Source organism: Lampetra planeri, unplaced genomic scaffold, assembly GCF_965212315.1.
Source record: "Lampetra planeri unplaced genomic scaffold, kcLamPlan1.2.h2 scaffold_2145, whole genome shotgun sequence".
Classification (NCBI taxonomy): domain Eukaryota; kingdom Metazoa; phylum Chordata; class Hyperoartia; order Petromyzontiformes; family Petromyzontidae; genus Lampetra; species Lampetra planeri.
The window spans coordinates 3799-18642 of NW_027614910.1; the positions used below are offsets into that span (position 1 = coordinate 3799).

The window sequence follows — 14844 nt, forward strand, 5'->3', positions numbered from 1 at the left end:
ACTGCCCTGCCGGGCGGGAGGGAGACACAGTGGGTGACTCAGTGAGTGGGTGACTCAGTGGGTGGGTGACTCAGTGAGTGGGTGGCTCAGTGAGTGGGTGGCTCAGTGGGTGGGTGACTCAGTGGGTGGGTGGCTCAGTGAGTGGGTGACTCAGTGGGTGGGTGACTCAGTGAGTGGGTGGCTCAGTGGGTGGGTGACTCAGTGGGTGGGTGACTCAGTGAGTGGGTGGCTCAGTGGGTGGGTGACTCAGTGGGTGGGTGACTCAGTGAGTGGGTGGCTCAGTGAGTGGGTGACTCAGTGGGTGGGTGATTCAGTGAGTGGGTGGCTCAGTGAGTGGGTGGCTCAGTGAGTGGGTGACTCAGTCGATGCCAGCGAAGAAGGGGTGACCCTTCACCTCCACTGCCCTGCCGGGCGGGAGGGAGACACAGTGGGTGACTCAGTGAGTGGGTGACTCAGTGGGTGGGTGACTCAGTGAGTGGGTGGCTCAGTGAGTGGGTGGCTCAGTGAGTGGGTGACTCAGTCGATGCCAGCGAAGAAGGGGTGACCCTTCACCTCCACTGCCCTGCCGGGCGGGAGGGAGACACAGTGGGTGACTCAGTGAGTGGGTGACTCAGTGGGTGGGTGACTCAGTGAGTGGGTGGCTCAGTGAGTGGGTGGCTCAGTGAGTGGGTGACTCAGTCGATGCCAGCGAAGAAGGGGTGACCCTTCACCTCCACTGCCCTGCCGGGCGGGGAGGGAGACACAGTGGGTGACTCAGTGAGTGGGTGACTCAGTGGGTGGGTGACTCAGTGAGTGGGTGGCTCAGTGAGTGGGTGGCTCAGTGAGTGGGTGACTCAGTCGATGCCAGCGAAGAAGGGGTGACCCTTCACCTCCACTGCCCTGCCGGGCGGGAGGGAGACACAGTGGGTGACTCAGTGAGTGGGTGACTCAGTGGGTGGGTGACTCAGTGAGTGGGTGGCTCAGTGAGTGGGTGGCTCAGTGAGTGGGTGACTCAGTCGATGCCAGCGAAGAAGGGGTGACCCTTCACCTCCACTGCCCTGCCGGGCGGGAGGGAGACACAGTGGGTGACTCAGTGAGTGGGTGACTCAGTGGGTGGGTGACTCAGTGAGTGAGTGGGTGGCTCAGTGAGTGAGTGGGTGGGTGGCTCAGTGGGTGGGTGGCTCAGTGGGTGGGTGGCTCAGTGGGTGAGTGGGTGGCTCAGTGGGTGAGTGGGTGGCTCAGTGAGTGGGTGAGTGGGTGGCTCAGTGGGTGGGTGGGTGGCTCAGTGAGTGGGTGAGTGGGTGGCTCAGTGGGTGGGTGGGTGGCTCAGTGGGTGGGTGGGTGGCTCAGTGAGTGATTGGGTGGCTCAGTGAGTGGGTGAGTGGGTGACTCAGTGGGTGGGTGGCTCAGTGAGTGGGTGGCTCAGTGGGTGGGTGGGTGGCTCAGTGGGTGAGTTGGTGGCTCAGTGAGTGAGTGGGCAACTGCATGGGTGGGTGGGTGGGTGACTGAGTGAGTGAGTCACTGGGTGACTGAGTGAGTGAGTGGGCGACTGACTGGGTGGGTGGGTGAGTGAGTGGGTGAGTGAGTGGGTGAGTGGGTGGGTGACTGAGTGGGTGACTGAGTGAGTGAGTGAGTGACTGAGTGACTGAGTGGGTGACTGACTGGGTGAGTGACTGAGTGGGTGACTGACTGGGTAAGTGACTGAGTGAGTGACTGAGTGGGTGACTGAGTGACTGAGTGGGTGACTGAGTGGGTGACTGAGTGACTGGGTGAGTGACTGAGTAACTGACTGAGTGGGTGACTGAGTGGGTCACTGAGTGAGTGACTGAGTGGGTGACTGAGTGAGTGACTGAGTGGGTGACTGAGTGAGTGGGTGAGTGACTGACTGGGTGACTGAGTGAGTGAGTGACTGGGTGAGTGAGTGAGTGGGTGAGTGACTGAGTGAGTGACTGAGTGACTGGGTGAGTGACTGAGTGAATGGGTGACTGAGTGACTGAGTGAGTGACTGAGTGAGTGACTAACTGAGTGACTGAGTAGGTGACTGAGTGACTGACTGAGTGACTGAGTGACTGGGTGAGTGACTGAGTGAGTGAGTGAGTGGGTGAGTGAGTGGGTGACTGAGTGGGTGACTGAGTGGGTGACTGGGTGAGTGGGTGACTGAGTGAGTGAGTGGGTGACTGAGTGGGTGACTGAGTGAGTGGGTGACTGAGTGGGTGACTGAGTGAGTGGGTGAGTGACTGACTGGGTGACTGAGTGAGTGAGTGACTGGGTGAGTGAGTGAGTGGGTGAGTGACTGAGTGAGTGGGTGACTGACTGAGTGACTGAGTGAGTGACTAACTGAGTGACTGAGTAGGTGACTGAGTGGGTGACTGAGTGACTGAGTGACTGGGTGAGTGACTGAGTGAGTGACTGAGTGACTGAGTGAGTGACTGAGTGAGTGGGTGACTGAGTGGGTGACTGAGTGGGTGACTGAGTGGGTGACTGAGTGGGTGACTGAGTGAGTGGGTGACTGACTCAGTGACTGAGTGAGTGACTGAGTGAGTGAGTGGGTGAGTGACTGAGTGACTGAGTGACTAACTGAGTGACTGAGTGAGTGGGTGACTGTACCCGGTCCCCAGGCACCCGAGGCGCTTGGCGACTTCCCGCTGCAGGAGGCCGTCCAGGAGCGACTTCAGTTCCGCGGAGAATGACTCTGGCAGCTCCACGTCCTGATCCCATTGGCACACACACAGAGTTACCACGGAGCGTACCTAGGGGTGGCACGGTGCACCACTCACTCACAATGACACTCGCACACACAAACACCACAAAGCACCCCCAGGTAGCCTCTAGCCGGCTGTAGGGGCAAGTGCTGTTAGTAGCGAGTAGCAGCACCTACACACACAAAGACACACCACAGCTACACCAGACACTCAGTTGAGGCTGAGTCGACCCAGGGGAGGCCCAGGACCGGTTCAGATAATCGCTGTGACCTGTGGTGGTGGCGGCGGCAGTGGTGGCGGTGGTGGTGGAGATGGTGGTGGTGGTGGTGAGGACGGTGGTGGATAGTGGTAGTGGTGGTGGTGAGGATGGTGGTGGTGGAGGTGGTGAGGATGGTGGTGAGGATGGTGGTGGTGGTGAGAATGGTGGTGAGGATGGTAGTGGTGGTGAGGATGGTGGTGGTGGTGAGGATGGTGGTGGTGATGGTGGTGAGGATGGTGGTGGCGGTGACGGTGGTGGCGGTGGTGGAGATGGTGGTGGTGGCGGTGGTGGTGGAGATGGCGGTGGTGGTGGTGGTGGTGGAGATGGTGCTGGTGGCGGTGGTGGAGATGGTGGAGGTGGTGGTGGTGGAGATGGTAGTGGCGGTTGTGGAGATGGTGGTGGTGGTGGTGGAGATGGTGGTGGTGGTGGAGATGGTAGTGGCGGTGGTGGAGATGGTGCTGGTGGTGGTGGTGGAGATGGTAGTGGCGGTGGTGGAGATGGTGCTGGTGGTGGTGGTGGAGATGGTAGTGGCGGTGGTGGAGATGGTGCTGGTGGCGGTGGTGGAGATGGTGGTGGTGGTGGAGATGGTAGTGGCGGTGGTGGAGATGGTGGTGGTGGTGGAGATGGTGGTGGTGGTGGAGATGGTGGTGGTGGTGGTGGAGATGGTGGTGGTGGTGGAGATGGTAGTGGCGGTAGTGGAGGTGGTGGTGGTGGAGATGGTGGAGATGGTGGAGATGGTGGAAATGGTAGTGACGGTGGTGGAGATGGTGGTGGTGGTGGAGATGGTGGTGGTGGTGGAGATGGTAGTGGCGGTGGTGGAGATGGTGGTGGTGGAGATGGTAGTGACGGTGGTGGAGATGGTGGTGGTGGTGAAGATGGTGGTGGTGGAGATGGTGGTGGTGGTGGTGAAGATGGTGGTGGTGGTGGAGATGGTGGCGGTGGTGGTGAAGATGGTGGTGGTGGTGGAGATGGTGGCGGTGGTGGTGAAGATGGTGGTGGTGGTGGAGATGGTGGTGGTGGTGGTGGTGGTGGTGGAGATGGTGGTGGTGGTGGAGATGGTGGTGGTGGTGGTGGAGATCGGGTGGTGGTGGTGGAGATGGTGGCGGTGGTGGTGGAGATGGTGGTGGTGGTGGTGGAGATCGGGTGGTGGTGGTGGAGATGGTGGCGGTGGTGGTGGAGATGGTGGTGGTGGTGGAGATGGTAGTGGCGGTAGTGGAGGTGGTGGTGGTGGTGGAGATGGTGGTGGTGGTGGAGATGGTAGTGACGGTGGTGGAGATGGTGGCGGTGGAGATGGTGGCGGTGGTGGTGGAGATGCTGCTGCTGCTGCCCCTGCTCACCATGGTGAGAGTCATCCGGTCGATCTCGTGTTTGTCCTTCGTCTTGTGCTGCCGGAAGGGGCTGTGTCTGTACGCAGAGACACACAAAGTGACACAAAGATCCCCCGTGTAGCCTTGACAGACTGTAGGGGCAAGTGCTGTTAGCGAGCACCTACGAAGGCCGGCACGGCACACGAGGGGGTGGGTGGCCAGCACCACGCGATGTTCACTACACACCACAGCTACTCCAGCTACTCAGTTGAGGCCCAGTCGACCTAGGGGAGGCCCAGGACCGGTTCAAATAATCGTCACCGGTGGTGGCCGTGAGTGGGAATCCAACTCGTGTCGCCAGGTTCATAGCGCAGCGCTCACCATGACACCACCGCTCCGCACACGCAGAGAGACTGACACTCAGAGACACGCAGAGACACACGCTGAGACACAGAGAGACACACGCAGAGACACATACACACAGAGACACACAGAGACACACAGAGACACACGCAGAGAGACACAAAGACACACTCTGTGTGTGTAGCTGTGTGTAGCTGTGTGTGTGTGTAGCTGTGTGTGTAGCTGTGTGTGTAGCTGTGTGTGTGTAGCTGTAGCTGTGTGTGTAGCTGTAGCTGTGTGTGTGTGTAGCTGTGTGTGTAGCTGTGTGTGTAGCTGTAGCTGTGTGTGTGTAGCTGTGTGTGTAGCTGTGTGTGTAGCTGTAGCTGTGTGTGTGTAGCTGTGTGTGTAGCTGTGTGTGTGTGTGTAGCTGTGTGTGTAGCTGTAGCTGTGTGTGTAGCTGTGTGTGTAGCTGTAGCTGTGTGTGTGTAGCTGTGTGTGTAGCTGTAGCTGTGTGTGTAGCTGTGTGTGTGTGTGTAGCTGTGTGTGTGTAGCTGTGTGTGTGTAGCTGTGTGTGTGTAGCTGTGTGTGTGTAGCTGTAGCTGTGTGTAGCTGTAGCTGTGTGTGTAGCTGTGTGTGTGTGTGTAGCTGTGTGTGTAGCTGTGTGTGTAGCTGTAGCTGTGTGTGTAGCTGTAGCTGTGTGTGTAGCTGTAGCTGTGTGTGTGTAGCTGTGTGTGTAGCTGTGTGTGTAGCTGTGTGTGTGTAGCTGTAGCTGTGTGTGTGTAGCTGTGTGTGTAGCTGTGTGTGTAGCTGTGTGTGTAGCTGTGTGTGTAGCTGTGTGTGTAGCTGTGTGTGTAGCTGTAGCTGTGTGTGTAGCTGTGTGTGTAGCTGTAGCTGTGTGTGTGTGTAGCTGTGTGTGTAGCTGTGTGTGTAGCTGTATCTGTGTGTGTGTAGCTGTGTGTGTAGCTGTAGCTGTGTGTGTGTGTAGCTGTGTGTGTAGCTGTGTGTGTAGCTGTAGCTGTACCCCCGCAGCAACTTGAAGAGCATGCAGCCCAGAGAGAACCAGTCGGCGCTGCTGTCGTAAGCCGTCCCCTTCTGCAGAACCTCGGGGGCCATGTAGCCGTGGGTACCCCTACTCACTCAGGGGGGGGGGGGGGAGGGGGGGGAGAGAGGGGGGGGGGAGGGGGGGAGGGGGGGAGAGAGAGAGGGGGGAGGGGGGGGGAGAGAGTGGGGAGAGTGAGGGAGGGGAGCAGAGGGGGGGAGAGAGTGGGCCCTCACGGGGGGGGGGAGAGGGGAGAGGAGGGGAGAGTGGGGGGGAGAGTGGGGGAGAGAGAGGGGGGAGATAGAGTGAGCAGATGAGTGAGTGAGTGGGTGTGTGCGAACGTGTGAGTGAGTGAGTGAGCGAGAGGGTGAGCGAGCGGGTGAGTGACTGGCTGAGCGTGCGGGTGAGGCGGTGAGGAGGTGAGCGGTGAGGAGGTGAGTAGGTGAGCGGTGAGGAGGTGAGGTGGTGAGCTCACACGCTGGCGTGGGGCTTCTTCTTGGAGAAGTCGCAGGCCAGGCCGAGGTCGGAGATGCGCACGTGGCCATGCTCGTCCAGCAGGATGTTGGCCGGCTAGACCACCACACACACCGACACACGCACAGACACACACACACACACAGACACACACACACACACACACGCACACACACACACCGACACACGCACAGGCACACATGCACACACACACAGGCACACGCACACACACACACGCACACACACACACACACCGACACACGCACAGGCACACATGCACACACACACAGGCACACACACAGACACACACGCACACACACACACACGCACACACACACACCGACACACGCACAGGCACACACGCACACACACACACACACGCACAGACACACACAGGCACACACACACAGGCACACACACACACACCGACACACCGACACACGCACAGGCACACATGCACACACACACAGGCACACACACACACACACGCACACACACACACACGCACACACACACACACACACACACACCGACACACCGACACACGCACAGGCACACATGCACACACACACGCACAGACACACACAGGCACACACACACAGGCACACACACACACACACACCGACACACCGACACACGCACAGGCACACATGCACACACACACAGGCACACACACACACACACGCACACACACACACACGCACACACACACACACACCGACACACCGACACACCGACACACGCACAGGCACACATGCACACACACACACAGGCACACGCACAGACACACACGCACACACACACACACACCGACACACGCACAGGCACACATGCACACACACACAGGCACACGCACAGACACACACGCACACACACACACAGGCACACACACACACACACACACCGACACATCGACACACGCACAGGCACACATGCACACACACACAGGCACACGCACAGACACACAGACACACACACGGACACACACACGGGGACACACACACAAAAAGACAAAGATAAAGATCCCCATGTAGCCTTCACAGACTGTAGGGGCAAGTGCTGTTAGCGAGCACCTATGAAGGCCGGCACGGCACACGAGGGGGTGGGTGGCCAGCACCACGCCCGGCCGCCTTTGTCTCCCCAGTGGCGATGATGTTCACTACACACTGCTACACCACCTACTCAGTTGAGGCTGAGTCGACCTAGGGGAGGACCGGTTCCTAAAATCGTCACTGGTGGTGGCCGTGAGCGGGAACTGAACTCGGGTCGCCGGGTTCCCAGCGCCAACCACTAGACCCACCACTCACCATCACACTAACCACTAGACCCACCACTCACCATCACACTCAGACACATACTAGTGGGTGGGTGGGTGAGTGGGTTGCTAACCACAACACCCACCACTCACCATCACACTAACCACTAGACCCACCACTCACCATCACACTCACAGACACATACTAGTGGGTGGGTGGGTGAGTGGGTTGCTAACCACAACACCCACCACTCACCATCACACTAACCACTACACCCACCACTCACCATCACACTCACAGACACATACTAGTGGGTGGGTGGGTGGGTTGCTAACCACAACACCCACCACTCACCATCACACTAACCACTACACCCACCACTCACCATCACACTAACCACTAGACCCACCACTCACCATCACACTCACACACACATACTAGTGGGTGGGTGGGTGAGTGGGTGGCTAACCACAACACCCACCACTCACCATCACACTCACACACACATACTAGTGGGTGGGTGGGTGGGTGGCTAACCACTAGACCCACCACTCCACATCACACTCACAGACACATACTAGTGGGTGAGTGTGTGGGTGAGCAAACGAGTGGGTGAGCGAGTGAGTGGGTGGGCGGGGTGAGTGAGTGGGTGGGTGGGTGGGTGAGAGATTGAGTGGGTTAGTGAGTGAGTGTGTGGGGTGGGTGAGTGTGTGGGTGGTTAAGCGAGCGAGTGAGTGGGTGGGTGGGTGAGTGAGCGGGTGAGTGAGTGGGTGAGAGATTGAGTGGGTTAGTGAGTGAGTGTGTGGGTGGGTGAGTGTGTGGGTGGGTGAGCGATGTGAGTGGGTAGGCGGGTGAGTGAGCAGGTGAGCGAGTGGGTGAGCATGTGGGTGAGCGTGTGGGTGAGCGTGTGGGTGAGCGTGTGGGTAAGCGTGTGGGTAAGCGTGTGGGTGAGCGTGTGGGTGAGCGTGTGGTGAGCGTGTGAGTTAGCGTGTGGGTGAGCGTGTGAGCGGGGTGAGCGTGTGGGTGAGCGTGTGAGCGTGTGAGCGTGTGGGTGAGCGTGTGGGTGAGTGAGCGTGTGGGTGGGCGTGTGGGTGAGCGAGCGTGTGGGTGAGCGTGTGGGTGAGCGTGTGGGTGAGCGTGTGAGTGAGCGTGTGGGTGAGCGTGTGAGTGAGCGTGTGGGTGAGCGTGTGGGTGTGTGAGCGTGTGGGTGAGCGTGTGGGTGAGCGTGTGGGTGGGTGAGCGTATGGGTGAGCGTGTGGGTGAGCGTGTGGGTGGGTGAGCGTATGGGTGAGCGTATGGGTGAGCGTGTGGGTGAGCGTGTGGTGAGCGCACCTTGAGGTCCCGGTAGACCACGGAGCGGTTGTGCATGTGCTCCAGGCCCAGGATGATCTCCGCTGCGTAGAAGCGCATCTCCTTGTCTGTGAACACGCCGTGCTGCGAGAGGTGGTAGTGCAGGTCTCCTCCTGTACCACCACCACCACCACAACCACCAACATCATCATCACAACAACCACCACAACCACCAACATCATCATCACCACAACCACCACCATTACCACAACCACCACCATCATCATCACCACAACAAGCACCACAACCACCACCATCATCATCACCACCACAACCACTAACATCAACACCATCACAACCACAACCACTCTTATCATCACCACCACCCACTCACACTCACTCACTCACCCACCCACCCACACACCCACCCACACACCCACCCACACACCCACCCACACACCCACCCACCCACTCACACTCACCCACACACCCACCCACCCACCCCCACCCACCGTTCATGAGGTCCAGGATGAAGCAGAGTTTGTCGGGGGTGTGGAAGGCGTACGTCATGCACACGATGAACGGGCAGTCTTGCTGCAACAACAACATCACCACCATCAACATCATCACCATCACCACCATCACCACCATCACCACCGTAAACATCACCACCATCAACATGTATGTGTGTGAGTCTCTGTGTGTGCCTGTGTGTGTGCTTGTGTGTGAGTCTCCGTGTGTTTGTGTGTGGAGGAGGCTCGTGAAGGACGCTGCTGGGCAGTTGGAGGCAGTCGCCCTCCAACAACAACGGAGGGCGGAGGAGCGACGCTCACAACAACGAGCGGAGCACCGGGTGGCTAAAGCACAGCAAGTTGGCACAGTAGGGGGCACAGGTGGTGCATCAGCCAGTCATCTCGGTCATCTCGGTCAGTCGACCCGTGGCACCTGCTGGGTCTGCCCCGTGACCTCCTGCCAGCGGGCGTTCGACACTTCACGTGGCCTCAAGGTGCACCTAGCCTGGCACAAGCGTCGTGGTGACGTCACCGCCACTTAGTGGCGAATGGCGGTTGTTGTTGTTGTCTGTGTGTGTGTGTCTGTGTGTGTGTGACTAGTGGTGCGTAGTGGTGAGTAGTGGTGAGTAGTGGTGAGTGGTGGTGAGTGGTGGTGAGTAGTGGTGAGTGGTGGTGAGTAGTGGTGAGTGGTGGTGAGTAGTGGTGAGTAGTGGTGAGTGGTGGTGAGTAGTGGTGAGTGGTGGTGAGTAGTGGTGAGTAGTGGTGAGTGGTGGTGAGTGGTGGTGAGTGGTGGTGAGTGGTGGTGAGTGGTGGTGAGTAGTGGTGAGTGGTGGTGAGTGGTGGTGCGTAGTGGTGAGTGGTGGTGAGTAGTGGTGAGTAGTGGTGAGTGGTGGTGAGTAGTGGTGAGTGGTGGTGAGTGGTGGTGAGTAGTGGTGAGTGGTGGTGAGTGGTGGTGACTAGTGGTGAGTGGTGGTGAGTGGTGGTGAGTAGTGGTGAGTAGTGGTGAGTGGTGGTGAGTGGTGGTGAGTGGTGGTGCGTAGTGGTGAGTAGTGGTGAGTGGTGGTGAGTGGTGGTGAGTGGTGGTGAGTGGTGGTGAGTAGTGGTGAGTAGTGGTGAGTGGTGGTGAGTGGTGGTGAGTGGTGGTGAGTGGTGGTGAGTGGTGGTGAGTAGTGGTGAGTGGTGGTGAGTGGTGGTGCGTAGTGGTGAGTGGTGGTGAGTAGTGGTGAGTAGTGGTGAGTGGTGGTGAGTAGTGGTGAGTGGTGGTGAGTGGTGGTGAGTGGTGGTGAGTAGTGGTGAGTGGTGGTGAGTGGTGGTGACTAGTGGTGAGTAGTGGTGAGTGGTGGTGAGTAGTGGTGAGTAGTGGTGAGTGGTGGTGAGTGGTGGTGAGTGGTGGTGCGTAGTGGTGAGTAGTGGTGAGTGGTGGTGAGTGGTGGTGAGTGGTGGTGAGTGGTGGTGAGTGGTGGTGAGTGGTGGTGAGTGGTGGTGAGTAGTGGTGAGTGGTGGTGAGTGGTGGTGAGTGGTGGTGCGTAGTGGTGAGTGGTGGTGAGTAGTGGTGAGTGGTGGTGAGTGGTGGTGAGTGGTGGTGAGTGGTGGTGAGTAGTGGTGAGTGGTGGTGAGTGGTGGTGAGTGGTGGTGAGTGGTGGTGAGTAGTGGTGAGTGGTGGTGAGTGGTGGTGCGTGGTGGTGAGTGGTGGTGAGTAGTGGTGAGTAGTGGTGAGTGGTGGTGAGTGGTGGTGAGTGGTGGTGAGTGGTGGTGAGTGGTGGTGAGTAGTGGTGAGTGGTGGTGAGTGGTGGTGAGTAGTGGTGAGTGGTGGTGAGTGGTGGTGAGTGGTGGTGAGTGGTGGTGAGTGGTGGTGAGTGGTGGTGAGTAGTGGTGAGTGGTGGTGAGTAGTGGTGAGTGGTGGTGAGTGGTGGTGAGTGGTGGTGAGTAGTGGTGAGTGGTGAGTGGTGGTGAGTGGTGGTGAGTGGTGGTGAGTGGTGGTGAGTGGTGGTGAGTAGTGGTGAGTGGTGGTGAGTGGTGGTGAGTAGTGGTGAGTGGTGAGTGGTGGTGAGTGGTGGTGAGTGGTGGTGAGTGGTGGTGAGTGGTGGTGAGTGGTGGTGAGTAGTGGTGAGTGGTGGTGAGTAGTGGTGAGTGGTGGTGAGTGGTGGTGAGTAGTGGTGAGTGGTGGTGAGTGGTGGTGAGTGGTGGTGAGTAGTGGTGAGTGGTGGTGAGTAGTGGTGAGTGGTGGTGAGTGGTGGTGAGTGGTGGTGAGTAGTGGTGAGTAGTGGTGAGTAGTGGTGAGTGGTGGTGAGTAGTGGTGAGTAGTGGTGAGTGGTGGTGAGTGGTGGTGAGTAGTGGTGAGTGGTGGTGAGTGGTGGTGAGTAGTGGTGAGTGGTGGTGAGTGGTGGTGAGTGGTGGTGAGTAGTGGTGAGTGGTGGTGAGTGGTGGTGAGTAGTGGTGAGTGGTGGTGAGTAGTGGTGAGTAGTGGTGAGTAGTGGTGAGTAGTGGTGAGTGGTGGTGAGTGGTGGTGAGTGGTGGTGAGTGGTGGTGAGGGTACTGCACTCACCCCGGTGCTCACTAGAGACAACATGATCCTCTCGTTGAGCGCCAGCATCTCTCCCTGTGTGTGTGTGAGTGTGTGTGTGTGAGTGTGTGTGAGTGTGTGTGAGTGTGTGTGTGTCTGTGTGTGTGAGTGTGTGTGTGTGAGTGTGTGTGAGTGTGTGTCTGTGTGTGTGTGAGTGTGTGTGAGTGTGTGTGAGTGTGTGTGTGTGTGTCTGTGTAACTACGAATTAAACATAAACCTGTAATTAATAAGCTTGTGCCGGAGGCCCCGGTGGGTCAGGCTTTTATGACGTCTCCTGGCCAAACCCCATTTGGCGGAGCCAGGAGATTGAATTTTCACCGTCGGGGCTCCTCCTGCGGAGGAGAGGCTGCCACTCCTCTGTCGGGAGCTGGACCGGTACCGCCTGGATCTCTGTGGCATTCAGGAGGTCCGGTGGACCGGTTCTGGCGCCTGCCACCATGAGGGGTGGACAGTCCTCTACTCGGGGCAGGAGACTGCCAAACAACAGGGTGTGGCTCTTCTTCTGAACAAAAGAATGAAGGGGGCGTGGGAGCGTGGCGGTGAGGTGTGGGAAGCTGTAAGCCCCAGGATACTTTGGGCTCGCCTTCCCATCAACCAGAGGCGAGGAGTGGTGGTCGTGGTTACTTATGCCCCCACCGAAGACGAACATCCGTGGAGGGATGCAGGCAAAGCCGATGAGTCAGACGCTTTCTATGACCTCCTGTCACAGGTGCTGGCTAAAGTGGCCACTCGGGACAGAGTCATCTTGTTGGGTGACTTCAATGCCCGAGTTGGTCAAGATGCTGGCACCTGGTCTGGAGTGATTGGAAGGCATGGGCCAGATCAGCTCAATAATAACGGTAGGAGGCTGCTAGATTTTTGTGCAGCCCATGGGCTTGTAATTACCAACACGCTCTTCCGGCATCGGCGCATCCACACAACATCATGGATGCATGCCGGGTCCAAGCAAGAACATCTGCTGGACTACATAGTGACGGACCAGCGGATGCGAGCCCATGTCCTTGACACCAGGACCTACCGTGGAGCTGATCTGACCTCTGACCATCGACTAGTCATCTGTAAGATGCGCCTGCCATTCTTCCACTCCGGTGGTGGGTGTACACCCAGGACCCCATTCCAACCAAAAGTGGCCTGGTCTCAGCTAGCTGATGAAAGTTGCAAGCGAGAATTTCATCATCGCTTGCAGCTGGGGTTGGCATCGTCCCCCACTCCACCTGATGTCGAGGGTAAATGGGCGAGGTTTAAGACTGTGACTCATGCAGCTGCAATGGCTGCTTTGGGTACACGGTCTAGACCTCCCCAGAAACCCTGGCTGACGGAGGAGGTGTTCAGGTTAATTGAGAAAAAGCGACAGGCCCACTCTCATCGCCTACAGCATCCCACGTCAAACTCTCATCGCCTACAGCATCCCACGTCAAAGAATGAGGAGGTTTACCGCAGCCTTCGCTCGGAGGTTCGGAGAGCCGTAAGGCGCTGCAAGGATGGGTGGTGGTCGCGGGTTGCTGAGGAGATGGAGTCTGCCTCAGTGGCCCGCGATCACAAATCACTATTTAACTCCATCAAAAAAGTAACCTGCAGCGCCACACCTATTACCATCATTAGAGGAAAAAACGGTGATCCAATCTCCGACCCCCAGGAACAGGTTTGCAGATTTGCTGAGCATTTCTGTGAGGTCCTGGGGGAGGGAAAATCTCTCAGCCAGGAAAACATCATGGCACAAAGTGGGGATAACCCTGCTGAGGCTGCGGTGCCTCAAATATTGGAAGAGGTCACCCCCTGTGAGTGGCTGGCTGAGGTGCCAGCTGTTGAGGAAGTACTGAGGGCGATCCGGAGTCTGAGACCAGGGAAGGCACCGGGCAGAGATGATCTCCCAAGCGAAATGCTGAGGGAGGGTGGCGTTTGTGCACAGACTGCCCTATATGACATCATAACAACAGTCTGGACCACTGGACGGGTTCCGCAGGACTGGAAGGATGCCCTGGTGGTCCCCCTCTTTAAGAAGGGGGACCGTACCGACTGTAACTACAGGGGCATCTCACTCCTCAGTGTGCCGGTTAAGGTCCTGGCAAGGATTATTCAACATCGCCTTGCTAGGCACGCTGAGGAGAGGCTTGCGGAGCCCCAATGCGGTTTCAGGAAAGGGCGGTCCTGCACAGATGCCATATTTTCTGTCCGTCTGCTTCAGCAGAGGTGTAGGGAATTCCAAAAAGACCTACATCTCTGCTTTATTGACCTGGTCAAGGCCTATGATACCATCAGTAGGACTGGGCTCTGGGTTGTTCTTCGTGCTTTCGGAGTCCCTGACCCTCTGCTCACGATCATTCAGGACCTTCAAGATGGTGAGCGGGCCCGGGTAAAACTACGTGGCCGGGAGTCGGAGCCTTTCCCTGTACACCTTGGGGTGCGACAGGGATGTCCTCTGGCTCCCACATTATTTAACATCTATTTCGACTGCGTAGTTCGTGAAGCCTTCAATAGCTGTACCGGGGGAATTACCATTTGGTACAGATATAATGGGAGGCTGATCGACGCCCGGGTGCGATCAAGGGATGGCTCCCTATTGGTCAACCACGTTATGTATGCCGACGATTTGGTAATAGCTGCTCATTCAGAAGAGGAGTTGGAGACGCTGCTGCTGAGACTGGAGCGTGCCACTAAGAGGTGGGGCCTTACCATCAGCCCCACCAAAACTAAGCACCTGCCTGGGTATTTTGTACCATCGGGCACTCCACCCCCACAACTCCCAATCGGTGATGGGGCAGTTGTGGAGAGAGTGGAGAGTTTCCCATACCTGGGCAGTGTGCTTATGACCGGCTCCAGTTTGACAGCAGAGGTCTCACTCCGAATCAGTCGAGCGGCAATATCTTTTCATCGGTTGCGTAACGCTGTGTGGAAGCTACCTGGTCTGTCGCTCCGCACGAAGCTTCAGGTCTTCTCGGCCACGGTCATTCCCTCCCTTCTCTACGCTTGCGAAACGTGGACCCCCCTAGTGGAGCATCTTCGCCGGTTGGAAACATTTAGGCTGGCCTGCCTACGATCCATCCTGGGTTTAACCAGGCTTGATTGTGTGAGGAGCTCACAAGTCCTTGAAAGATCTGGGCAAAGTCCCATCAGTGAGCTC

General features: G+C 57.7%; 1 protein-coding gene across 1 annotated transcript; it reads right to left on the reverse strand.

The window, feature by feature from the left end:
* Window positions 1-741: 741 nt before the first annotated feature.
* LOC144740433 (G protein-coupled receptor kinase 3-like) lies at window positions 742-11795 on the reverse strand. Its single transcript, XM_078623287.1, has 8 exons — window positions 11706-11795; window positions 9161-9242; window positions 8691-8821; window positions 6104-6198; window positions 5611-5718; window positions 4278-4344; window positions 2587-2687; window positions 742-1037 (listed from the first exon to the last, which is right to left on the reverse strand). Exons 1-8 carry the CDS (start codon window positions 11751-11753, stop codon window positions 992-994), a joined length of 678 nt encoding a protein of 225 aa, XP_078479413.1. The 5' UTR covers window positions 11754-11795; the 3' UTR covers window positions 742-991.
* Between the last annotated feature and the right edge of the window lie 3049 nt (window positions 11796-14844).

What these genes read in the sequence shown, in the direction of transcription:
- LOC144740433 (XM_078623287.1), bottom strand. Translation starts at nt 11,753, where the DNA reads ATGCTGGCGCTCAACGAGAGGATCATGTTGTCTCTAGTGAGCACCGGG. An exon ending in AAGAAGCCCCACGCCAGCGT is followed by an intron (nt 5,719 to 6,103) that starts GTGAGCTCACCA and finishes CTGAGTGAGTAG; the next exon opens with GGGTACCCACGGCTACATGG. An exon ending in CTCTTCAAGTTGCTGCGGGG is followed by an intron (nt 4,345 to 5,610) that starts GTACAGCTACAG and finishes CTCTGCGTACAG; the next exon opens with ACACAGCCCCTTCCGGCAGC.